We start from the raw sequence: 24,362 nt of genomic DNA on the forward strand, positions 1-24,362 counted from the left end.
GGAGATGAATAAAACCACAATAAAAGGCATATTTTGAACTTTCTGTTGAGAAATCCAGAAACAACAGCCGCTGTGTTGACTTGAACAGAGACACCAGGAATAGCCTTCACCAAGAGAGACAAAGGGGCCCCAGAAAATCTACTCATCTAAAATCAGGATGTATGCCCCTCAGCCCCTCCTATGACCATCATTACCCCCTTCCAGATTTTGAAGTCACCCCATAGCTCATTGGCACTGGAAGACCATAACAAGTGCTCTGTGCTGCTAGTCCAATATCCTATCAATACAGATGCAATATCAGAAATATTACTTAGACAATACTTTACAACGGAGTCAGCAGAGAAAGACCTTTTTCTTTTCCAGGAAAATCACAGATGGACACTGAGAGGAAAGGTCCTTCCTCACAAAGCACTGAACTGTTGTTCACCCAGCAATTCATGAGAGGTTAAGACATTTTTAAGCATTGTGCAGTTTGAGCCTATTTACCCCAGATGTGGTTGGGGGTCTTTGTTGAATAGGGTGAGCACTACAGTGAGAAAGGAATAACAACACTTCTTCCTGACTCCAGATCTCATAATGCCAGAGCCCATTGCAAGAAATAAAGCTCTTAGTGTGTTAATATCTGACATTTGTGTGCTAACATGACCCTTAAGTGCCCTAGGAACAGAGCCCAGCACTGCAAATTCACTCAAAGAGTCTCTTCACCTCTTCCTGATCAGATCATGAGAAAGAAACAACTGCCAGATCTGCAAAGAGAGGAAAAACTGTTTCTATTCATGTGGCTTTATATATATTTATATAAATATAATAAATAGATATATGTTTTTTGCTACTCTTACTTTATTTTTAGACCTCTCTAATTAGGCCAGTTTGAGAGTCACCTCCTCTCCATGCCTGCCCCATAATTATGAAAACACCTCCCCAGTATAAATCCTGGCTCAGATGAATTTATTACATTGTAGAAGAAAAACTTGTTGTTCATAATAATGTGGTCAGAGTTATTTTCTCTTTTACTGGATGGGAAAGACTTTTTTTTTTTTTCTGGTATAAATATAGCACAAACTAAACAGAGCCACTATGTAATGTAAAAATACCACAAGCTTTTTATCAGGAAGGACTGCTCGTCACCTTGTCTCTCTAGGGACTGGAAATAGAATGTTCTAAAAGTAAGTGCTTTGAAAACCCAGGTGCACTGAAGAGGAAAGGAAGGGGAAAGGGCTGCCTTGGTTTGTCAAGGAACAAATATTTTTATTTACAGAGGACAAATAATGACTTGACATGTAACTTTCAGAACAGAGCAGCCCAATCACTGCATTCCCACTGACTCATGTGTGAGGAGGTACCACCCGTCTTGAAAATAGCAAGAGCATCCTCATTTCTTGCACAGCAGCCTGGAACCTTTTGCTGGACACAGGAAATGGTGACTGATCCAGGGTACTGGGGACCAAAGCTGCCAAGACCCGTGCCTGAGAGTAGCTGTTCATTGGGAAGTTAATAGGGATTATAAAGCTGAATGCATTAAAGGCAGCATAACATTTGGAGAGCTTCAGACTGAAAATAATCAGGAAGCGCGGATTCTGTTGTATATTTATTATTTTGAGGTGGGTCAAAGGATTAGCCACATTCAGTTAGGCCTAAACCACGTGTGTGTCAACTGGATCAGGTATCTTCTGAGGAGAGTTTAACTTGGAGTAGAGGGAAGGGGAGACTGAGGAAGCCCTCTGTGCAGAGCTGTTCCTCAAGACACAGTGTCCCAAAAGAGCAAAGTCACTTCAGAAAAGCTAAGTGCAGTTTGAGGTGGATGAAAAATCCCAAGCTCTGTGTGGCCAGGCCAGCTCCTCTGGAGGAAAGCACTCAGAGTGTGTATTTTCACAAGCCTACCAAGGCTCACTTAAACACCACAGAGCCAAGCCCAGCCCCGGCTCAGCCTTGGACATTTACTTTGCAGCTGAACCTGTCTCCAAACCCAGTTTGGACAGAGAAACTGCTTCTGCAAGCCATCTCCCAGGTGGTGTGGGATTAACCTGTGAGGCCGAGTTAACTCTGGATGACACTTGGAGAGAAAAGGCAAGGGCAGCCCTGGCAAACTACTGTAATTATGCCACTTCGGCTGACTTTTTTTTTTTTTTTTGTGGCCACATAACTAATGAAAGCAAAAGGGCACAGCGAGGCAATACCTGCACTGCTTAGGCTGGAGATGAGCAAGGAGGGCCCAGCTTTGGGATCCTGGTGTGCAGGAAGATGTGGTGTGTGTATGAGGCAGTGGATTTGGGGACTACGAGACAGAGGAAGCAGAAGTTTCTGCCCAGTTCTGCTCAGGGGCAGTAAGATCAATGCCTCCGGGAAAAGCTGAGGATGGGAACGGTCACAGTATCAGCTTCTGAGGTGCCACCACTGGGCAAAGGGTCGGTCACGTCTGTGTGAGCATGTCCCCAGGGATCCAGGTCCCTCTGCTGCAGCCACAGGGAGCGTGCTGGGCACCGCTGGTACCTGGGTGAGAGAAGAGAGCCAGAAGGGAAGCAGGGACTCTCCCGAGGAGCTTTCTTGCTCAGAAAAGGCATTTGTCAACACGCTGGCCCAAGCTCTTCACAACAGGTCACTAAAACTCTACAGCAAACAGCAGCTGATGGCCCCAGAATGAGCCTGTTGCTGCTCAAACAGCCAGCACAGCTAAGCAAACAGGCCGGCAGGGCAAGGGCTCTATTTGCCCTCGCTGTTTGCACTCCTCTATGCAGCTAATGGGATATTGCATTTATCCTAAGAAGGATGCAAAAAGGAGAGAGAGAGAGAGAAAATAGCTCCCTATTGATTCCTTTCCAACTTCTTTCTTTTCTCACTTCCATGTTTTTTTGGCCAACCTGCCGTTTTAGAAGACAGATTTATCCCTTATTAGGCAAACTGGTAACTGTTTGCTCTATAATGATTTTTAACAGTCCTGTCTTAAATAATGCCCTCTGGTGTCACGCTACATACACCCTGCCTTTGGTTATCTCTTTTTTTTTCTCTCCTGTTAGGAGAATGGAGATTTTATTGACATGTAAAATGGTTACAAGGCAGGAGGAAATGAATTATAAAAAATGTAAAAGTAGAAAGCTAATAAAATGGTGGACTTGATAGATAAGACAGGAAAATAAATCTAATTTGACTGTAACTGGAGTGCTTCCTGTTTATGAAGTAATAACCGTATCTTGGACTAAGCCAGCATTAACCCAGGACACAGTTGTTATTTTGTCAAATTTGGCTGGCTCTCACAATTAACTAGAGGCAGCTCAAATTTCAGCTTTGGTGTGGTGATTATTTTGATGCCTGGTGGGAAATAGGGCCTTGGCCTCCCAGAAGGGGACCTGGCGAGGTGCTTTCTCTAAGAAGTCCACGGGAGGGGCTGTGGCAAGGGCTGGGGAAGACAGCAAAGCTGTTTCCAGAGGATGGCGCAGCAGTGTAGCACCGGGGGAGTCAACTGCTGTGTTCTTCATTTCTTACTCTGCGCCCTACTTACCCAACCAAAAATCCTCCGGCCCATGGGAGAACATGTGTTTCATGTCCCCGTGGGGAGAGAGGAGGAAGGAATGCACCCTTCCTTCCTCTAGCACGCCACTTCTTTGAGGAAAAACCCCATTTACGAGAAGAGCACACAAGCCCCTTCTAGCAGTATGATCTAACGCCGGTCTGCGAGGGGAAGCGGCATCCCTTCCTCTGCCCCCAGACCGACGCTCTCAGGCTGGGAATGCAAATGCCTCGGCCAGGGCCCAGAGACATCTGTTGCACAAGCGCAGCAGCGCTTTGTTTCAGATCCCACAGAGGTCCTCGTTCCAAGTAGGTCATTACGTAATGGCTTTTGTCTTTCCCCATTGCTAGCGGGGTCTGGGAGCGTGTGTCGTAATGCCCTGCAGTCCCTCCTGCCATCATCTCCGCAGGGTGGGACGCTCCCGCTTGATGTCACCCAGCCCGGTGCTGCTCTTATCTCTGCAGCAAAAACACCTGGCCCCTGCCCAGCCTGTGCTGCTCCCCCCGGGATTTTGCGAGGCATGCCCAGTTTTGGGGCTCCCCCAGCACGGGGTGCTCCCCATCAGACACAGGGGGCAACAGCCCAGCTAGGAGCAAGGCTGCTCTCCTGCATGATGTACAAAGGTTGCCTTTACATTTCCTCTTTGGGTTTGTTAGTTCTTTTTATTTTTTTCCCCACCCACACACATGCCTGGAGTCCCCCTCTGCTCCTTTTCTCTGATGGCCCTGAATAGTAAGAGCCCAACCCTCACCACAGCGAAAGGGAGGAGGATGAGGGGCATTCCGCATTCAGCAAGGGGAGAAGCAGAGACCAGGCATTTTTCTTCTTACTCAGGCATCTAGAAATGCTTACAGGTCAAACTAGCTGCATTTTTCACCTTTCCCACAACCTGTACAGCTCTCAAGAGCTTCTCTGCACCAGGATGTGGCTGCGCCTTTGGCTTCTGCTGTGGCTGAAGCTCACACAAAGCCATCTGAACAGTAAAACAGGTTCGCAACAAACCTGCCCTCTGTTCTCTAGTGAAGATGGCTCCTGCCCTCTCATGGTTGCAGGCAGATATGTAAAACCACTTGTTTGTTCTTCGCAGAGAAACACCAAATACCACTGCATGCATTTCCTTCAGCCGGCTCCACGCAGTCTGGTATCTCCCTACTTCAACACACGCACACTGACAGAACGGAGCTCTTCAGGGGCAGAGCCCGTCTGGCTGCTACAGGCGAGCAGACACTTAGCAAAGCGGGGCTGCCATCCCCAACCGTGATCTCGAGATGTTACCAATCTACAAAGAATAGGTAATATGTAAAGAAAGGCACTCACTTGTTCACCCTTTTCACAGAGCGCTGGTCTTTTTTCTGCCAATCAACCCGCCCTTTCTGCGTCCCTCCCTTTCTGAGGAACATCAGGGTTTCCTTATGTACCAAGCAGATTTTGCCAGTAGACTACATGCTGTGGTTGATGGTACAGATGAGGTGATGTTGTCCATCATGTTCTCATTACCAGCTTGTTCGGTGTTTCCCTCCCAAATCAATTAGCTTTCATAGAGATTTAATCATATCATTAGAGCTTCTACTGTTTAGGTCCTTTTTTTTTTTTTTTCTTTTTTTTTCTTTTTTTTTGGATAAGGTTCAAAGCATTTCTCATAAATGAACCCAAATCTGTGAAAAGCGAGCTTCTCAGAAAATCTCCGGTTCGTAGGTTATCGCCCTCATCTCCAAGCATGACTCAAGCCCAACCAGCTGTCCCATGCACGCACCATGGCACCCTGCTCACACAGATCCCCCAAGAATCACAGGCTCCCCCAGAGACAGCCTTTTCCTTCGGAGCTTGCTTTCAGCCAGGAGACCTGCACTTCTCCTCAAGGACAATCTGGATGGGGGCAATGTGAAATGCCAGGGAATGGAAGCCTAGAAGTGGCAGGCAACCAGCTCGCTTGTTGATTTCCTGGCCACCCAAAATGCTCTGTTTTCATCCATCCCGACATGGGAAATAGCAGTTTCAATGTTTGAATGAAGTAATGCCCCTTAAGAGATGAAATATTTTTTCTGAAGCATCATAAAAGCAATGAGCGTTAGCAAGAGCCATCTGGTCAAAGTTCTAGCTGCCTGCTTGGTGCCAGGTTTGCCAGGGCTTGTACATGAGGAAGGAGAAAGGGGTTCATTTGCTCTGGGCTAGGTTCATCCGGGGAACTTCTCTCTCATGCAATCCCTGCTCTGTTCTCAGCTCTGTGTTTTTTAACAGACATTGTGTGACACAGTCACGGAAATGACTTCCACTCACAAAGCATTCCTGTTCTTTTTGCACTTGTCATGTTTTTGCTGGATTTTCGGCAATCAAGGTCAAAGTTGAGAACCAGCACGACTTCCGGGACATGGCGAGCATCGTAGCCATGGCAAGAACCTACGCCACCTCTGAGCCATTCATCGACTCCAAGTATGACATCCGAATCCAGAAAATCGGCAACAATTACAAGGCTTACATGTGAGTGCATGGCTATGCCAGGGTGAGACGGGGGCAGGGGTGGGGGGACACACTGCTGTGGACACAATTCATTCAGTGTCTGCTCTGGGCAGAGTAGGAGGCTGACTCCATTCCCTTGAAAAATAGCCCTGCTGTTCATCTCCCACCTCTGAACCCAGATCCTTCTTCCACTGATCATCCTCATTACTCACTGTCAGCTCGTTGTTTTGGAAGATAAATCTCCCTCTACCTGTTGCTGAGCTTCAGTTAGTTCCCACTATAAAACCCTGCTGTGCTGTCACCTACCACCCCCACCTCCCCTTGTGACAGGGCTCATCTTACCCAGCAGTTTAGCAAAATCCTCCAGCACTCAGTGCCCTCTTGTGGGAACTGAGCCCACCACCCTCCCAGCCAGGGGAGGCAATAAAAAAGAGGGGTGTCCCAACAGCCTCAGGGAGCTAAGTTTGGAAGAGATGCTTGTAACTAATGGAGCCCTACAGTGTCCAACCCACAGCACTACCCTGTCTTCTCCCCAGCCAGAGATCATGGCACTGTGTTTACACGAGGGCATGAGAGGCATGCAGCACCACGTACAGATGGCCTCAGCTTGGCCACCATACAGGGATTCCAGGGGCATTTTTCGTGATTGCTCCCTGAAGCATACATAGGAGGGGAAGGTGAAGCAGAGGTATTTCTGCAGGTGGCCCCGTGCTCCTCCCTGCTCTGCAAGGTAGTGAGAGAGGTGGGACAAGGGCAACCCTCAGCACTGGTGTGTTTAAAAATATAAAAAATGCTCAGCCAAACTTCAGTAGTTGTCAAGCTCAATTAAAGATGTAACCACATGGCTCAATAAAACACCTGTTTCTTCTTACTGCAAACCAGTAGACAAAGCTAAGCCAAATAGCACAGCTTCTCCAGGAATACCACTCCTTATCCAGCCACAAAATTCTGGACAAGTAGACAGCCCTGGCAGTACATTCTTCAGGTCTCCAGATAACATTTCATATGTTACCTAAGACCTGCAACACCGTGAGTTTTGGATCCGTGTTTACCAACCCTCGGGCCATATAGCTCTGGCGCAAACGTAGTTACATAAGATAATCAAATGGACCTGATCACATATTTTTCGGTTCTAGTTGCCTGGCCGGATTCCTGACACAGAGGTATTTAAGTAAACTAGATAATGACTGAGCTGCATTCTTCATGGGAAGGACTTCTGGAACACTCAGCTGCTTCATGTGAACCCAATGAGAGAAAAATTGTTTTAAACCTGATCGGGTCAACAACAACTCAAACTGGCCAAAGGAAGGAAGGTTTAAAATGTCCATTAAAATTCCCTGTTCCTGCCAACCTACCCAGCCTTGGCTCCAGAGCCCGCTCCCACACTGCCTCTACATGAAACAAAGGCCCAGTTAGGCTGATCATATCCTCTCCCTGTTTATTATTCGCACTCACCACACTCTCATCCAGACAGGGATCAGAAATAATACCAGATGATTGATAAAAGAAAGCAGTCACACTAAGAGCTAATCCCATTTGGGAATATAGCTGTGCAAACAATTGTTTGCTAAATGAAATACGTTTTCACACAAAAAACAGCCATGAACGGGAAACACCTTAATGAGAAATTAAGCTTATTAGCAAAGAAAGCAAACAGCAAAATTCACCAAGTGACTTGCTAACCCAGTATTTACTTATATTGAGAGAACCGTTTATGGAAGTGAGCCTGGGGATCGGTGTAGCCGGTTTGATCGTGGGCTGCTCCTTCCGTACCAGTGTCAGACAGAATAGAAGGTTCTTTCTATGATATTCATGAGTTCCTATTATGTCAGAGGGCAGAGGTAAAAGTACCCGAAATATCAGGGCGCTCACTGGTGTCTCACACAGAAGACTCAAATTCATTAGTCATGCTAGCAAATCTCAGCCTTAAAGCAATTACAGCATGCGTCAGACTAAGTGAATTGCTTTGATCTGTCAGCCATGGAATCTACCCAGGATTTCTATACCTTCACCCACACATATAGACTTTAAAAAAAACCCTCCTTCTGAGAACAGACTGTATACCAACATTTCTGCAGAATATGTTTACTTAGCACGCATCTGCCTGAGGGAGGATACTGCAGGGTGACTCATGCCCCAGATGTTCAATGCACTTCCTTCCAGCCCATGACCCAAGGCTTGAGTTCAGTTTCCCATTGACTTCAGTGCAGTGACTCCACATTTACACTACTAACAAACACCTACTTAGCCCATGCCTTGGGCCAGTTACAAAACAGCAGATAAGTAGCATGTGACACATGCCTAAAATTCCACCAAATGTGTTGGACCTACGTTGTAATACTGGTGAAGAGAACATGAATACTACTCATGTGGCTGAAGAAATTGTGGGAGAAATTATACACCCCCACCCTCCCCCTTCTCAAGTCAGGGTAAAGGGTTCATTTCCAGTTAAGACTTTGAATTTCCTTGTAAAACTGTATAGCTGTGGTTTGGTTTTCTCACAGATGGCTCAACTGCTTACATTTGGTATGCCAGGTACATTTTCTGAACACTGATGTTCAATCATCTTGTTACTAATCAGATTCCAGGAGTTCTCATCAGTGCTAATGGGACTCTAGGTGCCACCTGCCACTGTGATGGCATCTATATGATAACAAAGCATCAGTCTTCCCATTATAGAACTGGAAAACGTAATCCTAAGAATCACATATCAAAAGAAAAAGAGATTTGAACACTGTCCTTACAGGGTATCGAGGACTCACAACAACCAAACCTCAAGGAGGGATCCATACTTTTGCTTAGAAAGTAGGGCAGGAAGGTGGATGTTGGGTGAAGGTAACAAAAGGCAAGAGTCAACTGTATGAAAACACAATTACTCAAAACAGTAATTAGGCTCCTTTGGCCCTCCTCCCACTCCTTTAAATATGGGTTACAAAGACTATTTAAATTTCACAGCAACTATACATACCACTTAAGAAGAGAAAACAGAAAAAGGACACCAGGCCATCCTTCACCAGAATAAGAGGAAACCCTGTGTATCAGCTGTAATGATCCAGGTTTACAGTCCAGCAGGACATCAGTATTATGACTGTTCCACATAGTCTTACAAGTTCAAAGTATCACTTCTACATCATGCTGAAAAGGTGATGGAAGTGGTAGGGAGGGTTCCAAAACCTCCTGTTGAAAATGCTTGATCATACTCCCCTCCTAAATCTCTGCCTAAATATCTTTCAACGTAGAGATTCTCCCTGGATGTATGCTGTCAGCTTGTCGACTTTTCTTAGACTGTACACTGTGCCAGGATTATCTGGACAGTGTTGTCAAAGCAAGCTGTCCAAAGTGTGCCCTGTGCCTAGGGTCAAGGAAAGGAAATTTTTATCCCTTAATGGATGATGGTGAAACTCAAGATCTGCCAGCAACAGTACCATTTGGGGGAAATTAATCATCAGTTGCAGCTAATGAGACTCCAACCATTTTGCAATTGTAAATTCTCCAAGTCCAAACATAGTAAGCCACAGGAAGATCAATGAAAATTCAGTGGTAAAGAGGATATAAGCATATTTCCTAAGATACCTGTACAACTGAAGTCAAAGTTAGGGAGAGCTGAGTGTTATAACTGACATTTGTGGAACTGCTTAGTCAGATGTTTGCACAGAGCGTTGCTCTGCCACAGACGGAGGATGCTACGATGGCAGAACACAAGGGTGATTATCCTGGAGACCTTCTACCGACATTTCAGCTTTCCTAGGCCAGATATATAAAGAAAGAAAGTACTCACAGAGCTTGATGTGTACTCAAGACTCCTTGGAGGTTTCCCTGCCTAACTCCTCACTCAGCCTTTCATGAGTTTGAACAACGTATCCTGTATGGAGTGTTGTTGAGGCAGGATTTGGAAAGATTTCTATGAGGAAATACCTCACCTCATCCCCTCCTGTACAAGCACTGAGTCAAGAATGAGGACTACAGTATGAGGGAGGATGGGGCAGGGATGTATTTTCATGTTCACGGTTATGTTTTTGGTTTGTTTTCCTAGGAGGACATCTATCTCTGGAAACTGGAAGGCAAACACAGGTTCTGCGATGCTGGAACAGATTGCAATGACAGAGAGGTAAGGAAGAGGGTTTCAAGACAGTACTAGCTATTCTTGGGTTAGAAGGGAGGAACTGTATTTTTGACTTCAGTTCATTGATAGAACTGGTAAGTGAGGTCTCCCGGGAGGCCGGATAAAGGAGTTTAAAAGACCAAATATTTCCTTAAAAAAATACTAGGGGCACAAAAGCAAACTGTCCTGTTTTGGAGAACAGACTGGAAGTACAGCTAGGGAGCAACATTGCTAAATCATTAGATCTTTAGTGAATTTAGCCACAGGAAACAAGACCAGCATACTAAGGTCAAGCACACAAGCACAAACATGTAGGGATAAAATCAGAAAGGTCACAGTGCAAAATAAGAAGTAACAAGAAGTTATTCTAAGTACATTACTAATGAGAGGCGCACACAGAAAAAGTGTTTTTCTGCTGCTCAACAGAGAGAAAAATCTGTCAGCTGAAGTGTTGAAAGCACTAGTCTTCCAAAAGTGGACACTGTTTTAGCTAAGGTCTCACTGCTGAACAGGGGAGAAGGAACTGCCTCATGCATCTTTCACACTAAACTTTGCAGACGGTGCTTCCATATATTCAAATCACTGTGATATTTGCTAATATTGCAACTGTGTGATATTGTTGACTCATGGTAACTTAGGCTTTGCTGCATAACCCAACCCCTTTTCTACAGAAAGGCTATCAAGTCACTTGTTCTCCATCCTGTTTTTTAAGTAGATTATTCATAGATTTATAGAATCTATGAATATAAAATTAAATATAATTAATTATATAAATATAAAATAGAAATATAATAAATATATGGCTAAAAATTATGACTAAATATAAAATCGAAATTAATTCTACAGAATTAATAGTACATGTGTACTCAACTCTAGTGAATCTAAGATTTTTTTCAGACTATATCTCCAATTCCCAATGATCTTAGTATCATGGTTAATTCTGACTCTGTCCAGGTTTGGGCACCACATTTGAAGAAATATAGCAATTGAGTTAAAGAGGTCACAGGATAATAAAGCAAAGGCTCAGAGGAGAAAAGAGAGCCTATAAGAAAAATATGCAACAATTGCTTATGAAGTTTTTTACCTTTTCCAGTTGCAGACCACTGATATTTTTTTTCAGTAGAGGTGTGCACTCTTGCATAATGAATGTATGTCTACAGTGCAGAGGTTCACTTTCCTTTGTTAGCTTTCAAAGAGCTGGAAGAAGTTGTCCACAAGCTGAACGCTACTGCATCCCAAAGATGAAAACATTTAGAGCACAAAGTCTTTGAATATCGGAAAGGCTGCTAATAGGGCATTACCCACACTTTATATTGCTAGTACAAAGCTGTAAGAAATAATCGGTTTAAACTATAGTAGAAAAGGTTCATTTGGGCATAGGAAATATTTCTTAACAGTAAGGATAACACAGAACAGAAATGGATTGCCTGGAGGGGAAGGAGAATTTGTGTCCTCTTTCAGACTAGGTTAGAGAAATGCCTCCTCTTTTGGGTACGAGTTGTGCAGGTGATCATATAAGGTCCCTTCTGCAACTTTTGTTCCGTGAGACAGGGAAACCAAGCCAAGCACTTAATCTGATGCTGTAGGCGACTCTGCAAGACGCTAATATGACTATGGGAACTGGACATTATTACGTATCCTGGTTGTTTTACAACACAGCTGAAGCCAGAGAGAAGGGCAGACATTCCCCAATTGCAGTGTTGCAGGATTAAAGCCCAGACTCCTGCTAACCTACCGAGCTGAATTTTGAAGGTTCAGTTTATAGAGGTCATTCCCCAATTCACTGTACTAGCCCTATCTAGCCACAAATGCAGCAAAAACCGTTGAAATCTGTGAGTCATCAGTGCATGCAACAAGGCAGGAGTTTTGCTGAGTAGAAGCAAACTGTAGTTTTGTAGTAGTGCCTATTGTAGTTTTGTAGTAGCACCTACTGTACTGAACAGTAGCCCAGAGGACTGACATCCAAATAACACTACGCAAAATGACAGTAAAACTCTGCAAATGCTATCCCTGATGCACATGCATAAATATGCTCCTCTGTCCCATAGCACTGCTATTCCACCCGAGCAGCCCTGGTGCCTCCCAGTGCTCACCTAGGGCCAGGTAGCTAACAGGGGCTCCGGCATGGGCAGCAATTCCCCGAGGCTGGCTGTCAAACCCAGATACCTAGAGATGTCCCTTAGGAAGATCTGTGATGGTGCTGGGTGTGGGAGCACAGCAGTGCGTGAGGGCAGCTTGCAGGGCTTCCTGCCTGGTTCACAGGGTCTGCAGTTCTCCTCCTCCTTGTGCTAGTCAGTCCTCCTCAGGCTCCCCCTTTCTCACAAGGGCTGGTGTGAACGTGCTTGGTCTCCTCATTAGGAGCCATTTTCCTGCAAACATTGTGTTCGCACAAGTTGATCATTATATTGTCAAGCTATGGGGACTCTGGCTGGCTTCAAGGATGTAAACTTGTTCTTTGGCCAGAACAGCTCTTTTCCCAGTCCCTGCAGGGTCTGCAAAATGTCAGCGTTTTCAAAAGACTGTGGCCTTCCCTCCCTCCCCGCATCTTGTCACAGTCCTGCTTACAGATCTGCTGCTCTGAGATTATTATTCTTATTGAAATGGTCGGGACTGCAGAGCAGCTGCACAGGAAATAAAACCAGGCCGCCTCGTTCCCTCCTCATTTCCATGGCGGGGGGATGCGGCCCCCTCATAACAGGCCCCTTGTCATTCTCTCTCCTCCTCTGACACCAGTACAGCTAAGGGGGCACCTGTCAGACCTGGCCCCTGCTCATACCAGCTGATGGTCCCGTTCAGGGACAGAAAAAAGGGGTGGCAGCCTGTATCTCTCCCGCTGACCAGCGGTGCCTGGTCCCTGTGATGGGACCGCCTGGCTAGGAGCAACATCCAAGGGATCAGAGGGAGGAGGCTGTAAAAGGATGGCACTGAAAGAGTGAATTGTAAAAAGCAGGAGCCGCTAGGTCACAGATCAGGGAGGGGGTGGCTACACCCTGCTAAATTCTGCACTCGCTTTCCCATCTTATTGCAGCCCCAATATCCTGGACATCTTATCAGGAGAAAAGCTGTCTGCATAATGGAGGGCTTTCAGGCAAAGCCAATACAAACGCTAAGGGGCCAACTCTTCTGGGAGATTAAATGAGCTAAATATTTATAGCTTGGCTAAATGACAACCGACTGGAGATCTGATGTAAATACCAAGGAGGGAAAGAAACATTTTAAGGTGGCTTTGAGGGCAGGATTGAAACGATCTGCACTAAAGAGAAACTTCAGGCAAGATTCTCTCTTTTGGTGTTTTTTGTGGGTGTTTTTTGGTCCATCTCCTGTGCAAGAGATAGGGGCAAAGTATGTAAAGTATACAAAGTATGCCTTCAGAATCTCTTTGTGCTCCTCTGAGCAGCAGGATGGGTGACTGTGTTGGTGTAATACCCAAGAAACTTAATCCTAGGCCATGCCTCTGGTTTCTGCAGGTACAGACTCTGGGCGGATGCCTGTGCGGAAATGTTTGGTGGTCTCGATATTTGTGCTGTCAAAGCTGTCCACAGCAAAGATGGAAAAGACTATATCATTGAGGTGAGAGCACGGGGAACCTGAAGGCAAGTCTCCTTCGGGAAGTGTGTCTGCATGCACACACGTTCCCTCAAAGTTCATATACACCAATGTGCTCTCTTACTCCTGTGTGCATGCTCCAGCAGTCACTGCTCCTGAATGTCCGTCTGTTTCCTCCAAGCTGTGGCCCACTGATATGCAAGGGCCTTATTCAGAGTCGCAGGTAAACTGACAGACATACAGCAGGGCGTCAGAGTTATAGTGCCCTCATTTCTCAGTGTGGACTGTGAAAAGAAATGGGAGAGCCACACACTGCTTGGCCACCCCAGCTTTCCAGCTGATGAGACCCCACCGTGTGGCAATTTACCAGCATGGGACAGATATGATTCTGCCTTCTTAGCGAGCACATAGCAGCCTGCAAGTGTTGCTGGCAGCATCCAAAGTTTGGCATGTCTCATTGCACCAGTGCCCCAGTACCATTCTGCCTAGGCTGAGCACCTGCAAAGGCAGCACACCTCTCATAGCTGCGAGTAGAGATTGGCAGAATCATGAACAAACAAGCCCAGATTCAGCCCAACCTGAATTCAGGTGCCACATGATGTTAGCATATTAGTCATACTAATGTCCCCCCATTACCCATTCAGACAAAAAAATAGTCATGTCCAGCAGGTGATTCAGTGCACTGAAAGTCTCAGTTTCTAAATGAACGTGTCTTTCTCCAATCACTTTAAAGGGAACCCCAGTAACAAAACTCCTAGCTGCACCTTAGTTAAGAGAGTAGAATAAATGGCAAGAGTGAAGCAAGAAAGCCCATAAACAGCAGGAACAATTTAATTTTAATTTTTTTTTTAAAGGTGAATTTGCTAAAATCTTTTGCCTGGACAACATTCACTAAAATAGACCAGCAGGACAGACCAGTACAGATCTACTCCAGGCAGTGTGGGCTACAGACTTTTGTGCTCAGAGCCCCACTAATGAGACAACCTGTGGCTCTGAGAGCTAAGGTTCAGCACGTTCCTCACCAGGCCAGGAGGAAAAAGTAGGAACGTGGTGGATAGCACACTCAGGTCACCCAAGCAGGGCAGAGAAGGAAAAGCTGGCCAGAAAATCAAAGGGGAAACTTAAGAGACACTCTGGGGGAGAGAAAATCTGGCAAGTAAGCAAGTGTCTCTGTCACTATGTGATTCAAGGAGGCACAGCATCTGACCTGCTGTAAACTCCACCAACACAGGCCAGCCGAGGAAGACGAGCAGAGCCAGCCTACGGCTTCATGCAGGGGTGCTGACACACTGGAAAGCTATGTGTGGGAGTGAAGTCCCACCCGCTGAGGGTTGGGATGCTGATGAGAACCACATGAGCCCTCCAGTGACTGCACATTCCAGCATTATGTATCTGCTCCCCGGGGAGCGGTGACCTGTCAAAGGCCATGCAATCCAAGCACGTTGCCAGCAACAAAACACTGGCAAGCCTCTGTCTTTTCTGCAGTGATGGGGCCACGGCTGATGGGTCTGCTCCTGTACGCAATTCATCGGCACCTAGAGGAGCATCCCCTAGAGCAGGCTGCCTCCCTGCTATGCGCTTTTATGTCTCTGTGCACATGTAGCTGAGAAAGGAAGAGTGAGAAAGCAGTCTTGCTAGAGTAAGGATGTTTGGACTGTGTCCATACATGGTCAGATGTGAGATGTGGTTTTCATATCCCTGCATCTATTCTTGCACATAAGCTTATGTACGTGCACACATGGGTAATTCTCTGCTTAAGGATTATATGCCTCTGTCAGGATATACCTCTGGTTTTTCACATCTGCCCCTGTCTGAGTGACTGCATGAAAAGCACGGCCATACGCTAACAGCCCTCACCAGGCTGCACGCAGAGGGAAATGCACACTAATAACCCCCTCTCTCCAAGGTAAAAAACAACGGATCTAATGTGATACAAATCAGAAGAAACACATCAGCCTCAGATGGATCATGCTGAATTATGCCAGTGTAGAACCTAATTGAGTAGGTCTGGTGTACCAACATCGAGCAGGCATTCAGATGCCAGGCTGACGGACACTGACAGGAAAGGAATAGAGTAATGCAATACAAAGAGCAAAACAAAGCCAAACAGGCACCTTTTCTACTTTATGCAGATCGGAGAGAGATGTTGACAATTAATTAAGTGTCTCCAGCCTACTTCCTGGGGTACTTTTCTTGGTCTGAAACTGATCCTTTACTTTGCTTTTTTCTTTTGATACTGGAGGAAAAAAAGTTTTTGACTGTGCGACAGTTGTATTTTTCTTGGTGAGAAGGAACAGTATGCTGTGACATTTTACAAGAAAGCACACCTAAATGGACTGAACAAATAAGGAATCTGCACAATGCAATTGCAGGCAGTAATTAATTTTCACAGTGCAAAGCAGTTCTCTAGGAGAGAATTGCAGAAGTAGTGATGGGCAGTTCTATGAACTCCAATTTAGCACAGTGGTTTGTTGCAAACAAAATCAGATTTAAAAAGATGAGTTATCAGCACAGGACAAGAATAATCTTTCACTTATGGTGTTTGCTGCCATGTGAACTTCACCTTCTTTTCTTTTCCCATAGCAGATAACAGGACCTACTACCTTTCTGCCCCTCAAAGCACTAGCACACTTACGCACCATGTTCATGGCTCGTATTCAAAGCTAAAATCTACTGATTTCGTACTATTAAAACAGCTGTGAATTTGACGGCAAATGCTGGTTCTTCTTTTTCCTCTGCTTTAAAGAACTTTGCCACTTTAAAAGAATATTCAGCATGAATATTCAGAAGGCCAGGTCCTCAAAATAGCACAAGTTAGGTACCGCTGTTAGCAGCCAGATTCTCAAAAGAGCTCAGCAGTGTGTATGGTTTAATAATCTCTCCCTTGGCCCTTTTTTCATAATGTAGCCCTTTGCCACACCTCTTCTGTACTGATAAATATGGAGCAGGTGGGGAGCAAGTAAAATAATCCTTTTGATTTATTCTTCCTCCTGGATCAACTAAGCCCTACCTGCCATGTAGTCAAGCTGTGTTACTAGACACACTCCCTGCTGCCCCGTGAGGAGCCCTGCCCATCCCCTCACCACTGCCTTATCAGTCCTTCGGATATGTCTAATCATCTGTGTCCTTCCTTCCTTCCCTAAAAAATCACCTAACACTCCTGCGCACCAGAGCATGGAATAACAAGCCCAGCCTTCAGGCCTCAGCGTCAGATCGGCGCAGGGGGTTTTCCAGAGTCTCTTCTTTGCCCTGCTGCTTTCCGCTCCCCCCCATACACCTTATCAGGCGACAGCAGCTGCCTCAGGAGCAGCTACTGACCTTGGGCTGCTACAAAGGCCGGGACCACATGTGCCGACGTCCTCTTGTCTCACATGGCTGGTCTGTGATCTCCTCGGGAAGGGATGAGTGCAATCTATCTGTGATTCCTGTATTCCTTCCAGCGCTAGCATTCGTGGCTGCCCAGGTGCAGAGCAATTCGCCTTTCCCAGAGGACATGCAAGGTGACATCTCGTGCTCCTTTCCGCTTCAGTGGCAACCAGCTGTGTCATTTTGCTCAGTGAAATCACCGCCATTTTCAAAGGCCTTCCCTTACGCGTGTGGTTGCTCAGTCCCATACTGGTGGTCTCCCACAACTCACACCCCTGCCAGGCCCTTCACAGAAGTACTGATCCCTGGTGTGTCTTCACTGCCTCAGGCAAGACCTGCTCCAGGGTTCGTTCCCCCTGGTGCCTCTGTTTTATTAAACAGCATCATCTTCACAGAATCATTAGGGTTGGAAAAGACCTCCAAGATCATCTGGTCCAACCCTCACCCTACCACCAATGTCACCCACTAAACCATGTCCCCAAGCACCACGTCCAACCTTTCCTTGAACACCCCCAGGGACGGTGACTCCACCGCCTCCCTGGGCAACCCCTTCCCCTTCTGCTCCAGCTACTGCTGCCACAGAAATAGGGAAAAGCAGTTCTTAAGGTGGGGAAACGAGGGTTTTTAATCTGATTTGGGTGTTTTGAACTGAGCTGTATCCCAGGGAGGGTCACGGAGCCGCCGAGCGAGGCTGGGCCTGTCAGCAGGGTAACGGCATCATCTAGTGGCCGGACACGTCCCTCGCACGGTGCATTGCAGGGAGCCAAGACCTCTTACCTCACACACGAACTGGAATTGCCAAATGAAGTGGGAATGCTTTTAAGGGGGGGGTTAAGGGAGGGCGACCTGTGAAACAAGCTGCCAGAGGGCCCCCAGGAGTCCCTGTGTATGAGACGCGGAGGGGAACTGGCCGTTCCCCACCACCCTGGCTTATCGCTGACACCTCTGCAGAACATCTTTCCCTATCTCCTAATTTTTTTACAGAGAGTGGACAGAGGAATGAAAAGCCACTTGGTGCATTTAGCTGAGCACTTCCATCTGTTTTTCTAACCTCCTTCATTCACACCCTAGGCCAAGTAGCCATGGATGTAGGTGCCAACTCACTCTTCACGTGAATTCCCAGTTAAAACTTCTAGGTGGCTTCTCCAGTGTTTGTGTGAGACACCTATAGAAATGAACCCAAACGAATAGTTATTCTACAAGAACAGACTAGAATACAAACTCGGTGAACTCACCTCACTGATTTCCTCTACCTCTAAACAAAATGCATGAAACTTTCCATTTCACTCAAATAGACTCTCGCAGCCTTGCCAGGGCGGAGCGCACTTCCAATTTGTTATCTGAGCGTGAGTCAGTGCCTTTCTTGAGCAATGCAATCTTTAACTCTGCATTTCCAGGGTTTTTAATGTTTGGTTTAAAAATCAAAGCAAAATAAAATAAACTCTTCCAACCCTGTTATTTTGGTACAATTATATTTACTCCAGCTGAATCTTAACTCCATCACAGCACAGTTCTTCCTGTGGGATTCTGTTGTTTGTGAAGCACTTGATTTATGATGAACTGCTGAAAAAGACGTTTAGAGCTGCTACGCAGCTGAGGATCTGCTATGCTTTCCTTATTATTGTTGTTGCCAGAACATTTCTTACCTCAAAGACCCTTTGACAACTCTCTTTCCCCCATCTCCACAGTCTTGCTTCCCAACTTTCTCCAGCAGTTGTGGTACGTGTTGGAAAACAGTCATATTACAGTAATATCAAGAAGACAAACAGAGAATAAGTTTACTTTTCTGCATTGGGTGCTGTTGTTTTGGTGACATCCTATTCATTATGCATCTGTGGTGTTTATTTCCCCTCTCAGGGTGCAGTGCTCTGTGTTGATTAATCCCAAATGTTTCCTGCTTTCCTCCAGTCCCTGTTGCCTTCATCCCCTCAGACTTCAGTACATTTTGTTTCCATTCTCCTGTGTCTGCCTGTGTCCCTTTCTGCTGCAGTGTCATCCCAAAACGCTGTAGCACAATGCCAGAGAGACCTCATCCACGAGAGGCATCTCCTCAGGAAGAACCAAGCTTGTGTTTGCTTGATTTAGAAAACCTTCAGCCACCAGAAGCCTTGGGTTGGCTTCCAAGTTGTAAATGGAAGATGGGGAGTGGAGGAAGCACATGCTGTTTCCAAAAAAAACCTAAGTGAAATCCCACCCTAGCATGTTTCAGCATGGAGGGGACTTCGGACTAGTTGTGTTGACAAGGATGTGGGGACACAAAGCAGGTTAGCATAAAAGGTGAGTTGAAACAAGCATCTGCCACCAGGAAACCTCTTTATTAACTGCTGTTTTTCTTTCTTGTGGCAGGTGATGGACAGCTCGATGCCCCTGATTGGGGAGCATGTGGAAGAGGACAGACAGCTTATAGCCGATCTGGTTGTTTCCAAAATGACTCAGCTTGTCACCACTGCTGGATCTACCCCATCACCACTGAGGCCTTGGGTATGACAGAATATAGATCTTTTGGCCAAGCTGTTTTCCTGAACTCTTTTTCTCTCTCTTCTCCCTGTAAATGGCAGGCAGTCAGACATCTCATGGAGATGAACAGTCCCATACCAGAGTGTATTAGATAGATTGACTCCTGCTCTTCCAGAGAAGTCTCTTGCAGACCTTTGCAGTGGGTGCCCTAAGAAACGGCTCAGTCTCCTGCCCTCTCCTTCCATGTAACTGTGATATTGCATGGGTAGTGTGGGCCACACACCTAGGCATTCTGCCTTGCTAAATCAAATCCTATTTTAGATTCATATTGCAGACAGCATTTCTAGAGGTGCTTGTAAATCCCAGCTTCACCTCCATTTAACACCAGTCCTCAGGATAGGTTTCATTCCAGTTTTTGCATCTCTGGTGAAAATCTGTGCTTCCCAAAGAGGAGAGTGGGAATTTCCACCAAGACTTGTTTCATTTCTCAATGCAGCCTTGCTTCTTTGGAGATGCCCTTTACCCACTTTATCAGTAGGAGGCCTGACTACTGCTGAATTCCTATAACAACCTGTCATTTTTCCATTTAAGCTGACCCCTTCGCACTCCTCATAGCACATTCATTCCCAGACTGTACGCGCTATTACCTCTTTCAGTGTCTAGCAGGGAGCCAAGCAGGAAAGGTTGAGGACAACAGAAATCTGTACAAAAGAAAGGACAGAAGAGTAATCAGGCTGAGTGATAATACTGACTGCAACACACTGGAAAAGTTTCCATTTCCACTCAAGAGATAAAGTGAGAGGAAGGACTCTGTGGCTCTCTGCCTCTGTTTTATGACAGCCTACTCCCCGCTAAACCAGGTCCCCAGCATGCAGTGCCTTCAGAGTAAATCCAAAGCAAACTTTAGATAGGGTGAGGGGAACCTTTAATAGACGCTAAAAATGCTTTGGGACAGCGAAAGGCATACAGAATGGATAGGATTTACTCTGGCCAAAGTGAAATCAACAACTGACCTCTGAAATAACCAAGATAAAGAGTGTATAAACTAAGAGCAAAGGGGAAGCCTGCAGAAACTGAGAAGAACATGGACAGATGCATATGTTGTCTATATCTGTAACAAAGACATACAGGACTGGAATGGATTGCAACAGAACTAAAACAGAGTCAAAGGAGAACAAAACAAATGGTCTTGGAAGCATAAGATGTCAAATAGAAGATTTAAATGAGAAAAGGTTTCTCAACAAGGACACAAATATCTGTATTCAAAATCAAGAAAATTAAACCCACAACTGTGTTAACTAGAGTGTTTTACGATAGAGAAAGACCTTGGTACAGCAAACATTGGAGAAACTGCACAAGCTACAATTGCTACTGTAATGCTATAACACATAGTTATAGAACTACAGATGAAGACTTCCACAGAAACAAGAAAAATAACAATTCTGAATATGAAGGCAGCAGTATTGAATACATAGAAATATGAGTCTTTGGCTATCCTACGGGTATGCATAGAATAACTATGCATATTATTGTGGCTATCTCTGTAAGTTTCTGGATAAGAAAAACTGAGAAATTAAGAAATTGAGTGCACAGCCTTGACAGAAATGGAAGAAGCAACAAGTCATAATAAAATGAGATACAGCTATCAAGTAAGTCAAGTAACACAGTGGGACAGTAAGTCAAAGAGAGTTTTGCATCTTTTTAGGTGACTGCTTCTGGGAACCGTGAAATCCAAGTGTAATAGGAAACAACAGCTTGACCTAGCCTTCTGAAACACCCAGGTACAACTTCAGAAAGGGAACAAGTAGTACTAGGTTTGCTTTCCTTGGGATGGTATCAAAAAGTCATGATATGGCACAAACAGTTAGGAAATGTGCTTTTAGTAAGATGAGAAAATTATTCAGAAGCTCCCTAGTATTAGAAGTCGAGCTTTATGGATGCTATTTAAGAGAACACTGTTTTTCTGAATGCATATATACATTTCTGATCTGCTCCTAAACGAGAAATGCAAGAAATAAACTTCTAGGGTTAAGTCGCAAAGTGAAAGAAGACATTCAAGACAAACAGAAAAAAATCTTCCAAATTTGGAAATCTGACATTTTAAAAGATGTTTATGCACACAAATCGTTTATGCATACAAACACACAAGTAATAAAAGGAAACTTAAAAAGGATAAAATTTTATTTTAAAGATCAGATAGAGGAAAGAGTGAAACAAATTCTCTGAGTTCAGCAGAAGACAGAACCTCACCAAAGCACTGGTGAGCTCTATGGATCATCCAATATTAAGGGAGAAAGGGAAGACAACAGAGACAGTGTTGGGACTCCAGTGAATTTAATTGCTGAAAATGGAGAACTTCTTAAATCATACATAGATTTTCCCAGTCAGGCATGCAGGGCAGAGAGCAAAAGCAGTGATTAAATTGGTGATATCTTACATAGATTTTCCCAGTCAGGCATGCAGGGCAGAGAGCAAAAGCAGTGATTAAAATATCTGATATTTTTATTATTAAGCCCCCAGACCCAGCTGGCTACATCCAATGACGTGAATTTAGGAAGTGACTCAGCTGCCAAGAAAAAAAGTGCAATTTCATTAGAAACAGTTATTGCTCCAGAGGATTGGTGTATAACAAATACAAAATTTGTGTTTAAAATGGCTATAAGACTAACGTAGAAAAATGTACGTAAGGAAGTCGTGGACCTTACAAATGATCTCAACAATTAATTTAAAGAATAATACAGAAGACTAATAAACCAACAGAGCCATGGCTTAAGAGCATCCACCACAATTTTTTTTCAAAGAAAAACGTCCCATTAATCTTCCTTTCAATTCTTTGTCCATCAGCTCTTTAAGAGTTTGTTCATAAAGTGGTAGACAGCAGGCAATCAGCCAAAATAATGTTGCTAGACTGTCACAAAGCCTCAGGGAAGGTAGCAGACAAGAGCTATCAAAAAAGCAAGCAGAGGGGGTCTAGAAGGCAAAGTTTCATTGTGAAGCAGATGCCTCAGATGAAGACACAGATATGACAGATGTTAAATCTTGCAAACAGCCAAGGACATTGGGTGGCCATCACTCCTGCAACTCTCCACCTCAAAATTGCATTGCCTTCATCTTTGAGAAGCCTTGGGTTGGCTGTGGGCAGAGGCAACAGAGGTCAGTATGAGATCTTATTCCCTTTCTTTGGCTGATCTAATCAGGATGTTTTATGTTATTTCCAGTGTATTTCCTGCAACACCAAGGCAACATTTTAATGTCCCAAGCTATGTAGGACTAGAAGCTATGGAATGGAAAATTCCTAGGTTTTCCTCCCCATCCATTTAGCTTGTCAGAGATACATCGTGTACAAGATTGGCTGACAACATCATCGCATTTATGTTAGTCAGTTGAAACTCATTTCAGTGCTTCCAGCTATGAAACATTTCTTCCCATTTCCAGAATCATTTAGCTCGTTCTCCTGACCTTCCAGGAGCTTCAACAACCCCTTTATCATTGTGTTCTCCATATAAATAATCCAGCACATACCAGTCTATCTGTCTCCAACTTCCCTTGCTCTTTCATAAACAATTTTGTGCAATAGGCTTACTCAGACTTTTGTTAACCTTGGACAAGCCCTCTGTGCAACAATTCTGTTTTGCTTAATCTGCTTATTAAAATATCTGTCAGAAAGAGTAAACAGTGAGAGAGAAGAAAGTGCAGATGGCACCAACTTATTTGGGTTAGTCAGGACCAGGGATGTCAGCGAAGAACTTCTGAGAGAGCTATGTATGTTAAGTCACCACAACAGCAAACTGTACTGAAGACTGAAAAGTAAGCTAAACTGGGGTAGAGAGAGGGAGAACATAAACTGTATATATACCTTGTAAGTCCTGCTAACCGTTCCTCTTAAGAAAGACATTGTTGCAAACAGACTAACGAAAACCATTGCTCAGCCTATGGTTGTGTTGACAAGGGAGAAGCAGGGAATTTGGATGCACAAGGAATGAGTTGGTGATGTATACAGAGAAACCAAGATACTGCTTCATCTGGAATAACATAAGCAGACCCGCTTTGGGCAGCTGCAGAAAGGATCACAAGGCCAGGAAAGAGAAGTGGGTGATGAAAATGATTAGGAGCCTGGAAACATTCCCGTGGAGGGACCAAAGGGATTCAACCTGTTGGTTTTAGAGAGGACATGAATGGGAGTGAGGGCAGTAAAACTCTGCAAAATAATGAATGGCCTAGCAAAGGTAGGTTGTGAGAACTATTCTCAAACTCAAAGTAATGGAGTTAAGAAGTGGGGAGGGTTGTAAGATTGAAATGGTCTGAGTGACAATATAAAAAAAAAATACATGGAACTGTTGCAAAGATTTTGTGGAGCAGATCATAAACTTTATGTTCCAGGGTTTGAGCTGGTCCTTACTTACGAGCAATCAAGATGAGACCCCTCAGGGTAAAAAGATGATTACTCCATAGACATTTCCATGGTTCATCCCTCCTTCCTTTGGAACATCTGGTGCTGGCAACTGTCCAAAATGGGAGATGGGACTAAGAGATCCCTTGGGCCTGATAAATTTGGCAATCCCTGATTACCTAAAAAACATTATGAGCTGTAACTTCACCGTTATTCCCTGTGAACAAACAATTTATATGCTCCTTATTACTTAGCTCTCAATTTCAGTCCCTTGAAAATTACCAGCCAGATGCTGTGTGTGTGTATTTAAGGAACACTTCAGGACTCCACTGCTCCTATATTACCTCTGGGCTTCTCTTTGGGGACTCTGTATTAACAGGAATGGCTTTTTCTTCCCTCTAGCCTCCACAAGTTCAGCCTCAGTCAGTGAAAACTCAGCCTGGACCTCAGCTCGCACAACTGTGTCAGCCGCGGCCTCCTCCACAAGGTACAGTTGTTTGGGACCCATGACAGCATGGACTGTGAGACATCAGTTTGCC

General features: G+C 44.9%; 1 protein-coding gene across 1 annotated transcript in view; it reads left to right on the forward strand.

The window, feature by feature from the left end:
- The window catches only part of SYN3 (synapsin III), a 234,639-nt gene that overhangs the window by 204,177 nt on the left and 6,100 nt on the right, over positions 1-24,362 (forward strand). Inside the window, exons 10-14 of the mRNA XM_066996909.1 lie at positions 5,841-5,983; positions 9,996-10,070; positions 13,532-13,634; positions 19,323-19,457; positions 24,226-24,310. Of these exons, the coding sequence (XP_066853010.1) occupies positions 5,841-5,983; positions 9,996-10,070; positions 13,532-13,634; positions 19,323-19,457; positions 24,226-24,310 (541 nt within the window). The remainder of the gene's footprint in view (positions 1-5,840; positions 5,984-9,995; positions 10,071-13,531; positions 13,635-19,322; positions 19,458-24,225; positions 24,311-24,362) is intronic.

This window comes from Anser cygnoides, chromosome 1, assembly GCF_040182565.1.
Source record: "Anser cygnoides isolate HZ-2024a breed goose chromosome 1, Taihu_goose_T2T_genome, whole genome shotgun sequence".
NCBI lineage: Eukaryota > Metazoa > Chordata > Aves > Anseriformes > Anatidae > Anser > Anser cygnoides.